Source organism: Drosophila hydei, unplaced genomic scaffold (assembly GCF_003285905.1).
Source record: "Drosophila hydei strain 15085-1641.00,03,60 unplaced genomic scaffold, DhydRS2 tig00000001-arrow-pilon, whole genome shotgun sequence".
Classification (NCBI taxonomy): Eukaryota; Metazoa; Arthropoda; class Insecta; order Diptera; family Drosophilidae; genus Drosophila; species Drosophila hydei.
In genome coordinates, this window is record NW_022045643.1 from 6,786,172 (window position 1) to 6,800,236 (window position 14,065).

At 42.6% G+C, this 14,065-nt stretch overlaps 3 protein-coding genes across 5 annotated transcripts; all 3 read right to left on the bottom strand.

Moving 5' to 3' along the window:
* Positions 1-157: 157 nt before the first annotated feature.
* Positions 158-7,557, bottom strand: LOC111592252 (glycerophosphocholine phosphodiesterase GPCPD1). 3 transcript variants are annotated; one of them, XM_023304333.2, is made up of 2 exons: positions 7,417-7,557; positions 158-2,564 (listed from the first exon to the last, which is right to left on the bottom strand). In XM_023304333.2, the coding sequence occupies exons 1-2, from the start codon at positions 7,426-7,428 to the stop codon at positions 660-662; spliced, it is 1,917 nt and encodes a 638-aa protein (XP_023160101.2). In that variant the 5' UTR covers positions 7,429-7,557; the 3' UTR covers positions 158-659. The 3 variants fall into 3 exon arrangements, with proteins under 3 accessions (XP_023160101.2, XP_023160099.2, XP_023160098.2); XM_023304331.2 differs by lacking the exon at positions 7,417-7,557 and adding an exon at positions 4,992-5,390; XM_023304330.2 differs by lacking the exon at positions 7,417-7,557 and adding an exon at positions 3,417-3,698.
* A 134-nt stretch (positions 7,558-7,691) lies between these two features.
* Positions 7,692-9,937, bottom strand: LOC111592253 (tRNA (uracil-5-)-methyltransferase homolog A). Its single transcript, XM_023304334.2, has 4 exons — positions 9,602-9,937; positions 8,257-9,550; positions 7,888-8,191; positions 7,692-7,819 (listed from the first exon to the last, which is right to left on the bottom strand). The coding sequence occupies exons 1-3, from the start codon at positions 9,803-9,805 to the stop codon at positions 7,896-7,898; spliced, it is 1,794 nt and encodes a 597-aa protein (XP_023160102.2). The 5' UTR covers positions 9,806-9,937; the 3' UTR covers positions 7,692-7,819; positions 7,888-7,895.
* Positions 9,938-10,073: 136 nt separating this feature from the next.
* LOC111592270 (SET domain-containing protein SmydA-8) lies at positions 10,074-11,941 on the bottom strand. Its single transcript, XM_023304369.2, has 3 exons — positions 10,793-11,941; positions 10,461-10,722; positions 10,074-10,396 (listed from the first exon to the last, which is right to left on the bottom strand). The coding sequence occupies exons 1-3, from the start codon at positions 11,924-11,926 to the stop codon at positions 10,086-10,088; spliced, it is 1,707 nt and encodes a 568-aa protein (XP_023160137.2). The 5' UTR covers positions 11,927-11,941; the 3' UTR covers positions 10,074-10,085.
* Between the last annotated feature and the right edge of the window lie 2,124 nt (positions 11,942-14,065).

Consider the following 14,065-nt stretch of genomic DNA (forward strand, 5'->3'; position numbering starts at 1 on the left):
ATTTTTATTCCCTTTTTAGCATTTCATACCAAATATATTTTTTGTTTTTTACAACATATTGTCACAATTAAATTTTTTTTCTATCATTTCCTTTTTTTATTAAACATTTATTTTCACAATATTTGTTTATTTTCTTTTTTACATAAATCCATTTTCCGTTTTTGTTTTATTTTTCTTTGTGTTATGAATGAAGCTTTAAGCATTGTCTTTTATAATTGATATAAAAATAGTTTTTTGTTGTTCAAATGAAGCAGAACAAAGATCTATAATGTGGAGAGCAATTGCATATAAATTTATTTAAAAGCATTCCTTTAGTTATTTCATATAAATTTAATTTTCCATCCCTGAGCTCGCCTGCGAAACTTTTCTATAAAATTTTGGTTTCTGTATAATTTGAATAAATATAAAAACAATTTACTTAGATCAAAATACAAATATAGCTTCAATAAGACTTAGCTGAGTTCGCATAGATATAACAAAATATATATTTTGCCTCTCAGATATTTACATTCTATAGATAGGTGCAACAGTATATACAAACTCTTCGTATATGGTGTACATTGAGTCGTTTTTGGTTGGGAACTCAGCTCAACCCAACTAATGCTTAAGACTACAGTGGCTACCCTCAATACCCATTCCTTATAGCCCTATTTCCCCTCTTATATTCTGCATTGAGCCTCGAACTCGGCGAGCAGCGCGCTGGAATTGAAGAAGGATCGCTGCTTGGTCTCCGGCACATGGAGATCGCTGCGATCGTAGCAGGTGGCTGTTGCTCCAATTTCCGTGAAATACTTGACGCGCTCCTTTGAGTTGCAGTCGTCTCCCCAGACGACGGTTATCTGTCCCTGCACATGCGCCTGCTGCAGCATATGGGCGGCATTCTCGCCCAGAAAATCCTCGGCATGAGGCGCCGTGCCCGCCAGCTCGAAGGCCTGAGCATTGTTGACGGCGGCCAGGAAGTTGCGAGTGCGCAGATCACTGAATGGCTGCCACTTCTTCGTCTCGCCCTGAGTGAGGAACATGACCGGGAAGATGTTCTGCTTGAAGCGCAGCATGGTGCACATGTCTGCATCGAAACTGGAGAAGATCAAGGGGCGGCCGCAGCCAAATTGAATGACCTCGTACAGCACACGATCCGCAAAGAAGTTCTTGTCTATGGTCTGCTCCGCCTCAGTGCCGCCGCCCTGGCGCCGCTGGGGCCACTTGATCTCCACATCGATACCCAGCGATTTGGGCAGCTGCTGTAGCACTTCGACCAATCTGGGAAAGATGCGATGATCCGGACGAGGCTCCGCATTATGTGCTGGGTATTCCATCACTTTGCCATTGACCACTGAGAAGATGCGCAGCCGCTTGAGCAGCTCATAGTTAATGTCCTTGATCAACACGTACTCCAGCTGCTCGGGCTTCTCAATCTGCTTGCCCGGCGGCGCAGTGCGCAGGCCGAAGTCGTGATAGATCACAGGTATTCCATCAGCCGTCAGGTGCACATCCAGCTCAACCATATCCGCATAATGCGAATAGGCGCTCAAGAACGAGGCGATTGTGTTCTCGCGCTCCAATGGCGCGTCAGCAATGTAGCTCTTGCCATTGCCGCGATGGCCCACATCCAGGTTGGGCCAGCTGCGCGGCCAGTAGTGGGCGTAGGTGGTCTTAAAGTCCAGTGGCGAGTACTGATATGGCTGCACCACCACATAGGGCAGTCTCAGGCGAGCCAGCGTCTCCTCAGGCCGTTGGGCGGACTTGATGTGCAGCTGTAGCAGCCCCTCGCTGCCCGCCAGCTGCGAGGCGCTCAATGAGGCGCTGCCCAACAGCTCCTGCGCCAAGCTATAGCACTCCAAGCGGAAGTTCTGCAGCATCATGCGATCCAGCGGCAAGGTGATGTGAAAGATGACAATATCGCCCTTGGTATAGGATACGCCATGCGCCGGCTGCAGCTGCAGTTGACTCTTGCCGTAGAGCTGCTTGCTGTACTCTACGACCAGTCCAGCGGTCTCCTCGACGGGCACAATTTTCAGCTGCACATGCTGTGGATCAAAAGTCTCGATATCGTGGACTTGGAACATCTTCTCGCCATTGAACTTGAGCTGTACAATCGCCTCATGGTTGAGCCAGCCGCGATGCACCTGAGCCGAGCGTTCATCCACGCTGGCCAATCCGAATACATCTAGTGGACTGTGGCAATGCTGGTCCATGCAGGGATCCAGCACACGTGGCTTGAAGTGCGTTTCCCAGCGACGGATTTGCTTGTAGCCCGCCGCATTCTCCACGTAGACAAAGTAACGGTACTCCAGCTGGCGGCACGATTGCAGCCGCACATGAGTCTGCCAGGTGAGTTCATCCATTCGTTCGAGCGGCACGCAGCGCGACAATTGCCACTCGCCCAACGCCTTGGCATCGCCAGTCAGTCCCAACTGCTCCTCGGGTGCCAGCGGTGTCTCCAGCCGTACATTGAACTTCCTCAGCGTGGGCTTGCAGTTGCTGGTTCCTGAAGACGACTCGATCAGCTCGTTGCCCGTGTTGCCATAGCTGGTGGCGCTGATGGCTGCTGCAGCATCTGCGCACTGTAAAACAGATGAGACGCCAAGGGCAAGGATTAGTGAGTAGGCGAGCATGGCGACGACTACGAAATCCGCGCAACAACTGAATGCCAAAAGCACCAGACGGCGGCTAAAATATTCAAAAACTAACTGAACGATAAGGAAGCTGCGACAGCATACGAATCAGTTATATTATTAGAATATAGATCGCAGGTTATCAGAGACGTCTTAACAGCTCGTGACTTTGGCGCAAGTGCAAACAAAATCACGTGTTGACCCCTCCCAAGCCCCGCCCAACAGTCGAGCTACGAGATTAAGATTTAAACAATTTCCAATTAAGTTTTAATCAGCTACCAGTGAAGCTGGCTAATCAGAACACACACCATTGTCGAATGTGCGCCGATCTATATGCAAATATACAGTATATATATATAGACACTCACATTTACTTATAAACACATATAATATATATGATATATGTGATGTTTACACGGCAGACACGTGCCAACAGAGCAGAACAGCACATTGCGATCTAGAAGTCTATAATAGATTTATGAATATATATAATGCATATATATGTGGCTCTTTGTGTACTAGAACACATTGTTCAACAAAGAAAACAAGGAAAATATGCGATGTTTGTGAAAACAAATTATGAAACGATTACACGACGTTTTCTTAAAGGAAACTAATCTTAAGATTGTTTTTGCTTTAATAAATGTGTCCAAAAAACATTATAAATACACACACACATCTATAAATCAACATTTTGAAGCTTATCGCAAAGCAACTAAAATTTCAACATTTATCAAAGATCTTTGACAACAGCTAACAAAAACGCGCACGTTTTAAAACGCATGGACGTGCGCGATTTACCTGCGTGTAAAAACGCGCGCGTTGTTGCCAACGCAAACGATGGACTTGTCGCTGTAGCTGTAAACAAAGCTTCATGACGTCACTACAGCTGCCCCTAGCAACCAAAACGAATCGCTTCCAAATTTATGCAGCCAAAAAAGCCATAAAAAATGACAATAATTAACGGTGCTTGCTGTTTTTGTTGTTGTTGCTGCTGCTGCACGATCACGTGTTAAGGTCGCGAATTTGTTTTGATCAACTTGGACTTCGAAATTTATAGAATATTACAATTTCAACAGAAAAACGCACCCACGCAACGACCAAACAGCGCGAGTCGAATCGGGCCAACAGCAATGCGAATGCTAATGGCCAAAATTTAGCGCTAGACAAAAAAAAAAAAACAAAAAAATTCTGCTGGGAGAGACGTTCCGTTCTATAGGACTTGGCATATATTACGATGCCAACTATATATATGTCTTGCTATAGTATTGCATAGTTTCCGTATGTTGTTGTTGTTGTTATTGTGTGTTACGTCAATCATTTGGCCAGGCCCCTTACGTTCTTGGCACAATTAGCGAAGCCTTGCTAACGCTTCAAAACTAAATCGTTTGCCAATGGCCTATCTAGCAACAACAAATTTCCACAGACACTAAGCACCTGAGGGTGCGAAATATATATGTTTTATAATTTAATTAAATTGTTTTCCTTTTCAAATGATGAAATTCGCCTTTAATTCTGCTAATAGCAATGTTTTTCGTCTTAATATCTTTGGCACGTGTTGGCAACCAAATTTAGGCAAACTCACTCTCACTCTCTCTCCCTCTCCTCTCTCGCGCTGAAGAGCTTTTCAACTCATGTGTTTTTTGTTTTGGGAAATTTCATGTAAAAAGCTTTTGGTACATTCTCTTGGCTCTATTTACATGGCAGCAAGAAGACAAGTTTCTTACCATCGGCTTCATAGTTTTAGTTTACAGGGAAATTCCTTTGTTGTATTCTTTGCATTGATTGGAATCGACACTTCCATAAATTGGCTGTTTATATTAGGCTTATAAATTGAGTTAGCCACAATCTTATCGAGCCTGAAGTGCCACTTCTGTGGGCGAGTTTTTCGCGAATGCACAGAAAGTCGATAGCAACAGCCACTGTGGCATGAACACGTGTCGGCAAAATTTTGCAACATGTGGCAGAGCTTTTGCAGAGAAAGCAAAAGGGCGAAAGAGCAATGGGGCTACAGTTGCAGATGACTCAGCCACCAATAATCAATTTTCTGTTATAAACAATATATATACACTGGAAATGATATCACCCACATAAAACTTCGAAGAAAGACAATTCAACAAATGGGGACACAACTAATTTGCAGCTCATGTTTCATATATTATACCTGAGTATATGACTTGCTCACGAATCTATATAATCTATACTACATTTATACTAAGTGTTTGCTTATGACAAGCAGCTTTGACCTTCAACTTAAGTAAAATGTCAAAAGAAGGCACAAAGGCACTTGCACAATGCACTGCAGGTTGACGACACCAGGAGCTCGCTGCGATTTAATTTACTTTGATATTAAAAGAATTGCTTAAAGGTATTTACATTTTGCATGTGCTCGTCCAGGGATTGGGGTTCCAGCGGCGTTAGTAACATTGGTACGGACATCGTTGCTGCGACTAGTTGCACAGTTTTTTGTTATTCTTTTGAGCTCACAGTAAATATTGAATGAGGAAATTAAAAGTAGCTTATCACAGTTAAGTTTGCTTTGTTTTGTATTTGAATTTTGCTATTTGCACAACGCGGCGTATGCGCAATTTGTTGCTTTGCTAGGCAAGCATTTTGTACTAGGTTAAAGTTGTTGAATTTTTAAAACTTTTTGTTTTTTCTTGGTTTCCTTTTATTTGGTATCCTTTGTTTTTGGTTGAAGGAAGGACCTTCTAGACGTTCCGTCGTCGTCGACCGACGTTGCAGTCGCAACTGTTCCCAGCGCTTTTGTTGTGCGCGCAATTTAAACGAATTCTTTTTATCGTAAACAGCTCGGGCACTGCAAAGCTTTAGCTGCCTGTTTTCATTGTGTTTGTGTCGACGTTGGCGGTTTGTTTTGGTTTTCAACTTTCGGGGTACAGTTGCTGCTTCGACTTTTTATTATAAAATGTTGTTGGCCTCAGCTGGCGAGAACAGCAAAAACAGTTCATAAAACGTGTATATTCGACTAACATACATACAAACATGACGTAGCCGACTCTACGATACTCTAGAATCAACTCGTGATAAACGTTGCCAGGTAACAAAGAATCGAACAAAGAGTATCGAGAAAAGAGCGAAATGCACTTAATTTAATTATAAAATCGCTCAAGATGCGTAGTCTGAAAAATCATTTACATCTTATGCCCTTATTTCAGGTCAGCGTGTTGTGTATCCTCCAGCCAACCTCGACTGCCTATAGGGTATATGTGAAGCGTACAAATATTTGTATACACGCTTGAGTGCCTTATAAAGCGCATAGCGGCCACAGCTAAAAAGCTCAACATCATCAAACGGCTCACAACAAACGACAGCTGAGAGGGCAACACAGATTGATAGTGAGAGTGAGTGTTAGTGTGAGCGAGAGCAAGAGCGAGAGCGAGCAGCAGCACAGTCTCCGCCAAGCACGCGTTGCTCCAAACAAAAACGTGTTGGTCGTGTGCTCATGACGGCGTCGCTGTTGCAGCGCACGTGTAAAGTTTTCGGTTGCAAGGGGCGTGCGTGTCGGGCCCCTACTATTGCCGTTGCTTTGAGCTTTTTCCCTCTATGCCTGGGTGCGTCTGTGTGCGTCTCTCTCGCAATCCGGTTTGGGTCGGTTGTGTGGTCATTGTTTTCCTTGTTGTTTGTTTACGTGCGGCCCAGTCGAGTTGTTGATAAGGCATAAGCATTTCATCCGAATTGAGAGCTTTTTCCCCCGTGTGCAAACCGCTTTGAATCCGAAGCTCCCTAGTCAAGGTCTTTCCTCTACGCGAGCAACGATCGCAATTATAAGCTTATAAAATCAGATGTGCGTGTGTCTTACCAGGCACCACGCCCCGTAACATAAAAATAAACACACAAATGTATATTATTTTCGATGTTTTGATGTTTGTATGTCTCATTCCGATAGGCTTTATTTGTTTTTTTTTTTGCTTGCTTTGTTTCGACTTCTGTGCTCGATTTGCATTGTCGCAGCGCTCGATAGTTTTTCATTTGATTTATTGTAAATTGTGCTTATTTTCTTATTTTTGTTTTGTTGTTACTGCCGCCTTTGCTTTTGTTTTGTTTTGTTTCGTTTTTAAAATACATTTCACGTTGCAGACAAACACCTCATTAGAGTCCAAAGTGCATGCTACGTATTCTGCTCTCATATTTGTATAGACATATAAATACATATAGACATAAATATTTAAATATATACACAGATATATTCAAACTTATATACACACACATACACTTATAAATATAGATGTATGTACATACATATCAGTTTATTTACTACGTGCCCTCGATTGCTTCACAAATTCGATATTTTGACATCTGTTTGTGTAAACATGTTTACAATTTCGTTTTGCTGTTACTTTGTAATTATTTTTGCAATAGCAATATAATTTATTTGTTTACCTTATTGAAAACTTTGCGATAATATATCATATAACGCTGCAAAGCATTATAGAGCTAATCAGTTTGTTCAGTTGTGCCAAGTTTATGTGTTCTTCAATCTTATTTGTCAAGACCGGTCATTGCCGACTATACAATATTCGTTCACGACTCAATAAATCTTAACCCTAATAACCTGTCTATTTCAACTCTATTAACTTCACATTTAAAACAAAAGAATATTTTTAAATAATTTGTTTATACAAAATGAATAAAAGTCAATTTCCTATTTTACTCAAAATATAATTAAATAAATTGAAATAAAATAATTTTAGATTCTTCTATATTTCTATATTCTCTTATCTTCATGTTAAGGTCGTTCATTTTTCACCCCACGCTCATATATAAATATCAACTCGCATACCTGTTCAGACATTTTAGCGCAAGGCTCACTGCAATTGTTTGTCGCTTGAAAGTCGAGCGCTGTTTGCGTCACAGGTAAAATTATTGACACTTTGTAAGCTTTCACTTGTTTTGTAAGCGATTCGCGCTTAGCAGTTTTGCCATCAATTCTTATCAAGTGACCGTCTCGAACTGACGACAGTTGGGAATATGGTTGAGCACAGTTCTTAAACTATTTAACAGGAAGTCGCCTTTTCGTGGCAGACGCCGGAACAACGTAAATACAATTAATTCAATTTAAAACAATAAAATTTGCTACCCCAGTCGCACAAAGAGCCGATGATGGATGTCAACATCGTGATAAGCAGCAGCAGTGAGCGACCGAGAGGCGAGCAGAACAGAGCAGAGCGTCAAGTGAGAGAGGGCTGTAATAAAGTGATTATCAGTGATAATGCATCAAGGTCTCATATATATTTATATTGAGAAACTGTACCGTTGCCATCACGCTGTTGTTGTTGACGCTTCATTGCACTCTTTTGTTGCCTTCTGTTCCACAGACTCAGTTTGTGTTGCCTTAGAGTCACGCTCAAATAAGATGACCAGCTCCGTGTGTGTTGTGTGTGGAAACATGTCGACAGCAACGGCTGTCTTCGGATAGAACGGCTCCCCTTTGTACTGCTTGGACTCCGGCCGAGCTAGCTCAATGAAATTGCGCTTGGCACTGTTGGGATTGCACGACACATAGACCAAGCGTTTAATGTCACCCGCTGAGCGAATTGCGGCTATGGAACGTGTGTCTGCAGTGAACGCAAGGGAGAAAATGTTAATTCAATTATTTAGTCATAGTTCATCAACTACCTACGCAGTCCAGCACGTGGGGGATCCACTACAGCTATTAAATCAATGGGCTTGCCCGGCTCCTGTGCATACAAGGCCTCGCGCACCATGCTCTTTATATAGTCGTCGGCATTGCCGGCAAAGAACTTGCAATTCTTAATGTCATTCGTTTCTGCGTTATGCTCTGCGTCTTTGATGGCATCTGGCACAATTTCGACGCCCAGCACCTGCTTGCAATGCTTGGCAAAGGCCAATGCAATGGTACCAGTGCCGCAGCAAATGTCCAGCATGATTGTCTCCTTGTTGGGCGCAGCCAAGTCGATGGCCTGCTGGTAAAGGACATCGGCGCCAGCTGTATTGATTTGAAAGAAGGCCAAAGGACTGATGCGAAACTGCAGCCCCTGTATCGTGTCCGTTATGTGCGTGCTGCCCGACAGATGGGTGACGGGATTCACCATTTGTCCCGCCTCTCGATGCTTGACATCCTGATAGTAAAGTGAAGTGCATTTGTGTGTTTCGTTCTGCTCCGGCTGCTCGTAAAAGGTTTTCAGCTCCTGCTGCAGCTCCAGCAGCTCAGCTTCGTTCAAATTCGAAGAGTATATGCCAGCCACCAGCATTAGCTCGCCTGTGGCAGTGGAGCAGCGCACCATCAGTTGACGAAAGTGACCCACGTTGCCAACGGGATTAAATGGCTGAAATTTGGACTGCCTAACCAGCTGCTGGAAGCTTTGCGCCGCCCATTTAGCTTGCGATGGCAAATGTGGCAGCTCCTGCACCTCGGCCACTTCCACAGAGCCGTCGCTGTAGCTTCCCAAACGAAAGCCCACTACAATCTCTCCCTCGCCGTTTTTGCCCACTGTAAACTCGTTCTTATTCCTATAGCCATCCACAGTGGGCGAGGGCAAAACGCCCTTAAATTGAAACTTGTCCAGATGAGGCTTCGCATCAGCATTCAGACGTCGCAGCTCCTGTGTATATTTCTTCAGCAAAGCAGACATTTCCTCTGTTTTTTGCTCCAGCTGCTGTTCATAGGGCATCTCAGCCAGGGGACAGGTAGCCTCGACAGCTGTACGCTGTCGCTTCGGCTTGACATCGCCATCGTTCGCTTCGCCGCGTCGTTTGTGCAACGGATCGGCAGATGCCTTGGCGGCTAATGCTTTCAGTATTCTGCCCTTCCACTTGTATCCGTTGAGCGTCTCCAGTGCTCGCTCCTGATCTGCCTGACTACGAAAGCAAACGAAGGCATATTCCTTGCGGGTGGGTGACTTTATTTTGGTCATGTCCAGCTTTAGCGTGTTTTTCAGTAGCTTTTTGAACTCCTGCAAGTGTAAATTTTTAATGTAAGTCTCTCTAATTAAGCATTTACTCACCCCAATGCCAAAATAACCCATGTTCTTCACTTCAATTTTATAAATTTCCGATGTAAACTCATTGCGCTCCAAATATTCAAATTCATTACCGGCTTTTGGTTCTGCACCATCAGTGGCTGTCTCAACTGGTTGCGACTCCTTCTCACCAATTTCCGCAATAGATTCGCTATGCTCTGGCTGTTTGTCTACTGCCGCAACACTCATTTTACGTGCTTTATAAACAAAAACTTTGGAAAGTTTATTACAACGTGCAACACGTGAAATTGTTTAGAGCAATGCAAGAGCTATCGCAACTGTACGATAGTTCGATTATTATTTGCATGTGCGGCGGCTAGTCGATTAATGCGCAGTGCTATTACCTTACAGCAAATGCGTTGCCAACTATTGAAAATATTCAAACCCGTAAGCCGCCAAAGTTCTTTTATGAATCAAATAATTCAAAGGAGTTTCATGAGCACGTTTAATGATTAATATAATTTTACAATTATTGGACCTCGTTTGAAAATCGCGCCAACGCCGCGTCCAATATCTGCTTACGTTCTGTCAGCAACTGTTGCATCTCTGGTTCATGCTTCATAATGTTTGTTATTTCTTCCAAGAGTTCGGCTGCTTGTTTGAGCTTTGCCTCACATTCACTGGCTTCATCTAATCGCATAGCCTGTGCCACAATCGCCTCCTCCAAGGCAATCAGCAAGTTACCTCGAAAGATGCTCCAGCCGCTATCAAACAAATTCGAAATCTCCAAAAGCTCCTCGCAGAGCTCCACTTTGCGCTTAAGCGAGGCATCACTGAGCTCTGTAGGAAGTTATATTATACTAATATATATATATGTTTCTTATAGTTGGTAATTTAGTCTCACCTTCCATAGCAAACCCTTTCACATTGCCATAAATCTGCGTCAAGGCATATTTCGCTTGGAGTATGTGCGTATTCGTCTCGTGCAGCTCAACGCGATGGCGATAGAGAAAGTCTTCAAAGCTGAGAGGCGCTGTCTTGTCCAGTGACTCCAGCTCAGCCTCTATTTTGGCATCGTGTATCAAGAATTCCTTTGCTGATCTTATCAAATTGCATACTTCGCACCTCCAGTTGGCAGCGTTTTGCAGCGGATCCATTGAGATGAACTATATATATATATATATATATATGAATTATCAATAAAAATATATCTGAATTCTAGCTAGAAGTTTATACCTTTCCCACTTTGCACTTGCCACACACATGTGCACCTGCATAGGTGCCCAGCTCCGTGGGATCTGCACACCTGGCACAAGCGCACTCAAAGCATTTCACCTGCTTCAGGTGCAGCCGCCTTTGTATGGTGCTACGCAGCTGTTGCGTGTAGGAGATGCTGAGGATTTCACCTTTGGCAATCGAACGTTTGGCCAGGAACACAATGTTCATGTCGTCGTCGAAGCGATGCCGCATGTTGGGCACACAGTCGTGCGAGAACATGGCACCGCCTGGAAACAAGCCGCGCACCTTTTTGCTTCCACCTGAGTGCCGCACCTCAAAGGCATTCGTATCCAGAATGGCAGCGATGCGCAGGATGTCTAGCTCAGACCACTCCCGAAGGCCCAGCACCGTTTTGATGAAGGTAATTAAATTCGCGCGCAACACATGATACAAGGGCGTATCGAGTCGCTCCTTCAGATGATCCTCGAGCTCGCAGAGTCGAGCGAATGCCGCCGGCTGCGACTCCTTCAGCTGCATGCAACGCAGCAGCATAATCACGCAATAGGCGGACTCTTTGCCCACCGGCTGTCCCGGATTATAGTTGATCTTCGACTGAAATTTGCTGGCAGCCATCAGACGACACTCACCCACATGGAATGAGGATTTCTCGCACTCTGCGCTGCACAGCGGCCAGCTGCAGGCGCTGCATTTATAGTAGTTGACGGCTGGCCTCTGCGGCGGCAACAGATTTCTATGGCAGCCCAGGCAGATGGGCATCGAGGCCACCTTTGGGCCCAGCACTAGCGGCGCCTCCCGCATGATCAGCTCGCCCATCTTGATGTCGCGCGTGGCGCGCAGATGCCTGCCCAGCAGCTCATTGGTGTCCAGCTCATAGCACTTGCACTCCAATTTGTGGCCTCGCTTCCAATGCTCCTTCTGATGCTCCCGACTGCAGTAGACAACGTTGCGACAGGCCGCACACAACTGTGTGGCATGCGCCTGGCAGTACGCGCATTTCGTTGGCGAACTCATCTCCAAATCCTGGCCAGCTGAAACCGAAAAGTTCTCGCCGCTTGTTTGCGTAACGTCCAACGTCTGAAAATTCACTGAAACAAACAAAAATTTCTTTTGTGTCTCAATCTTGATCTTCATCTCTTGTCACTTGGCACACGACGATTTATTTTAAGATCTCTACCGACTCGAACAATACACAATTTGTATTCCACTCTCTCTCTCTCTCTCTCTCGGACTCTCTCTCGCTCTCAGTAATACTCTCTCTCTCTTACACTAATTTATTTACTGTATTATTAGCTAATAAAGCTATGAATACAAAAAATAAGTAAAATATTCATGAAAATAGAACCAATTAGAAGCATAAGATAATTAAACGAAGAAACTTTTGCTAGAAGTCAGCCTGAACAGATATAATTATAATACACTTTTGGGCATTTTCTCTTCTAAGTTTCTATAGAATATATAGACACTCAGCAGCTGCTAAACTCAACTCAATTTTGACACTTTCTGTTAGCTGTGCATTACATATTTATACGTAGTCGTAATTAACTTGAACTCTTAAGTAGCAAAAGCGAGCATTATAATCTTATAGAGATGCCAAGAGTTATACTCCCAACTCTGAACCATTATCAACTGCAAATTTGTGTAACTGGCAGAAGCAGGCATCTCTGATTCCATGAAGTATTTTCTGTGCTCCTAATTAGGACTAACAGTCGAACCTCATTCGTCTGTCTGTCAAACAACTAAAGACATAATCAGCATTAAAAATTCTACTTCAATTAAAAATCTACTAAAATCACTTTTAAATGCATTTATTACTAGAATATTTGATGGCTATAAATTATAAATATATATATATATTTATTTATTAAATATTTATATATAGATAAAAAGTAATTAGTTTAGTTCTTGTCCAACCCATTTCATTACTCTCAAAATTGTTGATATTATATTTATACATATACACGTAAAGAGTAAATAAAAACAAAATATAAACTATCGACAAAGTCAAAGTAGAAATCCTAATGAAGAAAATGTGCAGACTCAAAGATGCTTGGAGATGAATCTGTGAAACACACTGTGAAAAAAGTAGGAGCCTGGGCTCAGGAACTACTTAGAGTCCATAGCAGATAGAGGATGAGCAATTGTGTCTTAGAAAGAGAGGAGCAACAGTAAAATCAGTGCAACTCAAAGACTCAGACTGAGAGTGACGTTGGAACTACTGAGGAAAGTCCACATCGGAGCTGCTTGAAGGGTAATGAGAGATAAAGAAAAATGTGAGAGGCAGCCTAAAAGAGAGGAGCAAAAGCAAAAGCAGTGCAATTCAGAGACTCAGACTCAGACTCAGACTCCAACTCAGACTCAGACTCCAACTCAGACTCAGACTCAGACTCAGACTCAGACTCAGACTCAGACTCAGACTCAGACTTAGACTCAGACTCAGACTCAGACTCCAACTCAGAGTGACGACCTGGCCTACGTTGCTTAAGATAAGTCAGCTTGGAGCTCAGCATAACTACCAGTTGGTGAGCATGGAGCTTGACCACTCTTCTCAAAGTCTGATCCCATTGAATGCTTGGATGCATTCTGATTTTTTGCAAATTGCTTAGCTTTAAGCCACCCTCATGAATGCCTCACATTCCATTTGCATAAAAACTTCAATTGTTGCATTTAATTTTTAGCAATTCAATAATTTATTTAGTGTTTCTCATAAATTCTCTATATGTATGCATATATAGATATATATTTATATATATATTTATTTATATATATTTATATTTATTTATATACGCAGTTAATTAATGTATTGTTTAATTGGAAATCAGTCTTTTTTTATTATTTAAATAAGAGTTAAATGCATTTTGTTGTTGTGCTTGTTTGTTGTTGATTGATGAAACGAAATCGGATTAATAAAGGAAATTAAAATTAATTATAATTATGATAATAATAATTGAACTATTATTTATGGTATTTTGTTGTTTGTTGTTTGTTGTTGTTGCATTGTTCTCTTGTGTCTTGGTTGGTTTTACAAAATAATATTAATATTAATGGCTGCAATCAATCGTAATCAATCGCAATGATCGCATTCATAGACAAATTTAGCACTCTAAACACTTAAAAGCGGGCGCAATTAAACATCTTTTTCTTTTCATATAATAGACAACAAATATTTGTAGTATTCGTATTTAGTTGCTTGTTTCGATTTTAAACAATTAGTTGTTGTTTTAGTACAGCAATGATATGTTGCTAGGCTGTGAGCATAAGCGAAGCAATCGA

What these genes read in the sequence shown, in the direction of transcription:
- LOC111592252 (XM_023304330.2), bottom strand. Translation starts at nt 3,491, where the DNA reads ATGAAGCTTTGTTTACAGCTACAGCGACAAGTCCATCGTTTGCGTTGG. An exon ending in GCGCGCGTTTTTACACGCAG is followed by an intron (nt 2,565 to 3,416) that starts GTAAATCGCGCA and finishes TCTGTTTTACAG; the next exon opens with TGCGCAGATGCTGCAGCAGC.
- LOC111592253 (XM_023304334.2), bottom strand. Translation starts at nt 9,805, where the DNA reads ATGAGTGTTGCGGCAGTAGACAAACAGCCAGAGCATAGCGAATCTATT. An exon ending in TGGGTTATTTTGGCATTGGG is followed by an intron (nt 9,551 to 9,601) that starts GTGAGTAAATGC and finishes TTACACTTGCAG; the next exon opens with GAGTTCAAAAAGCTACTGAA. An exon ending in TCCCCCACGTGCTGGACTGC is followed by an intron (nt 8,192 to 8,256) that starts GTAGGTAGTTGA and finishes CGTTCACTGCAG; the next exon opens with ACACACGTTCCATAGCCGCA.
- LOC111592270 (XM_023304369.2), bottom strand. Translation starts at nt 11,926, where the DNA reads ATGAAGATCAAGATTGAGACACAAAAGAAATTTTTGTTTGTTTCAGTG. An exon ending in GCAAGTGCAAAGTGGGAAAG is followed by an intron (nt 10,723 to 10,792) that starts GTATAAACTTCT and finishes ATATATATATAG; the next exon opens with TTCATCTCAATGGATCCGCT. An exon ending in GAAAGGGTTTGCTATGGAAG is followed by an intron (nt 10,397 to 10,460) that starts GTGAGACTAAAT and finishes AACTTCCTACAG; the next exon opens with AGCTCAGTGATGCCTCGCTT.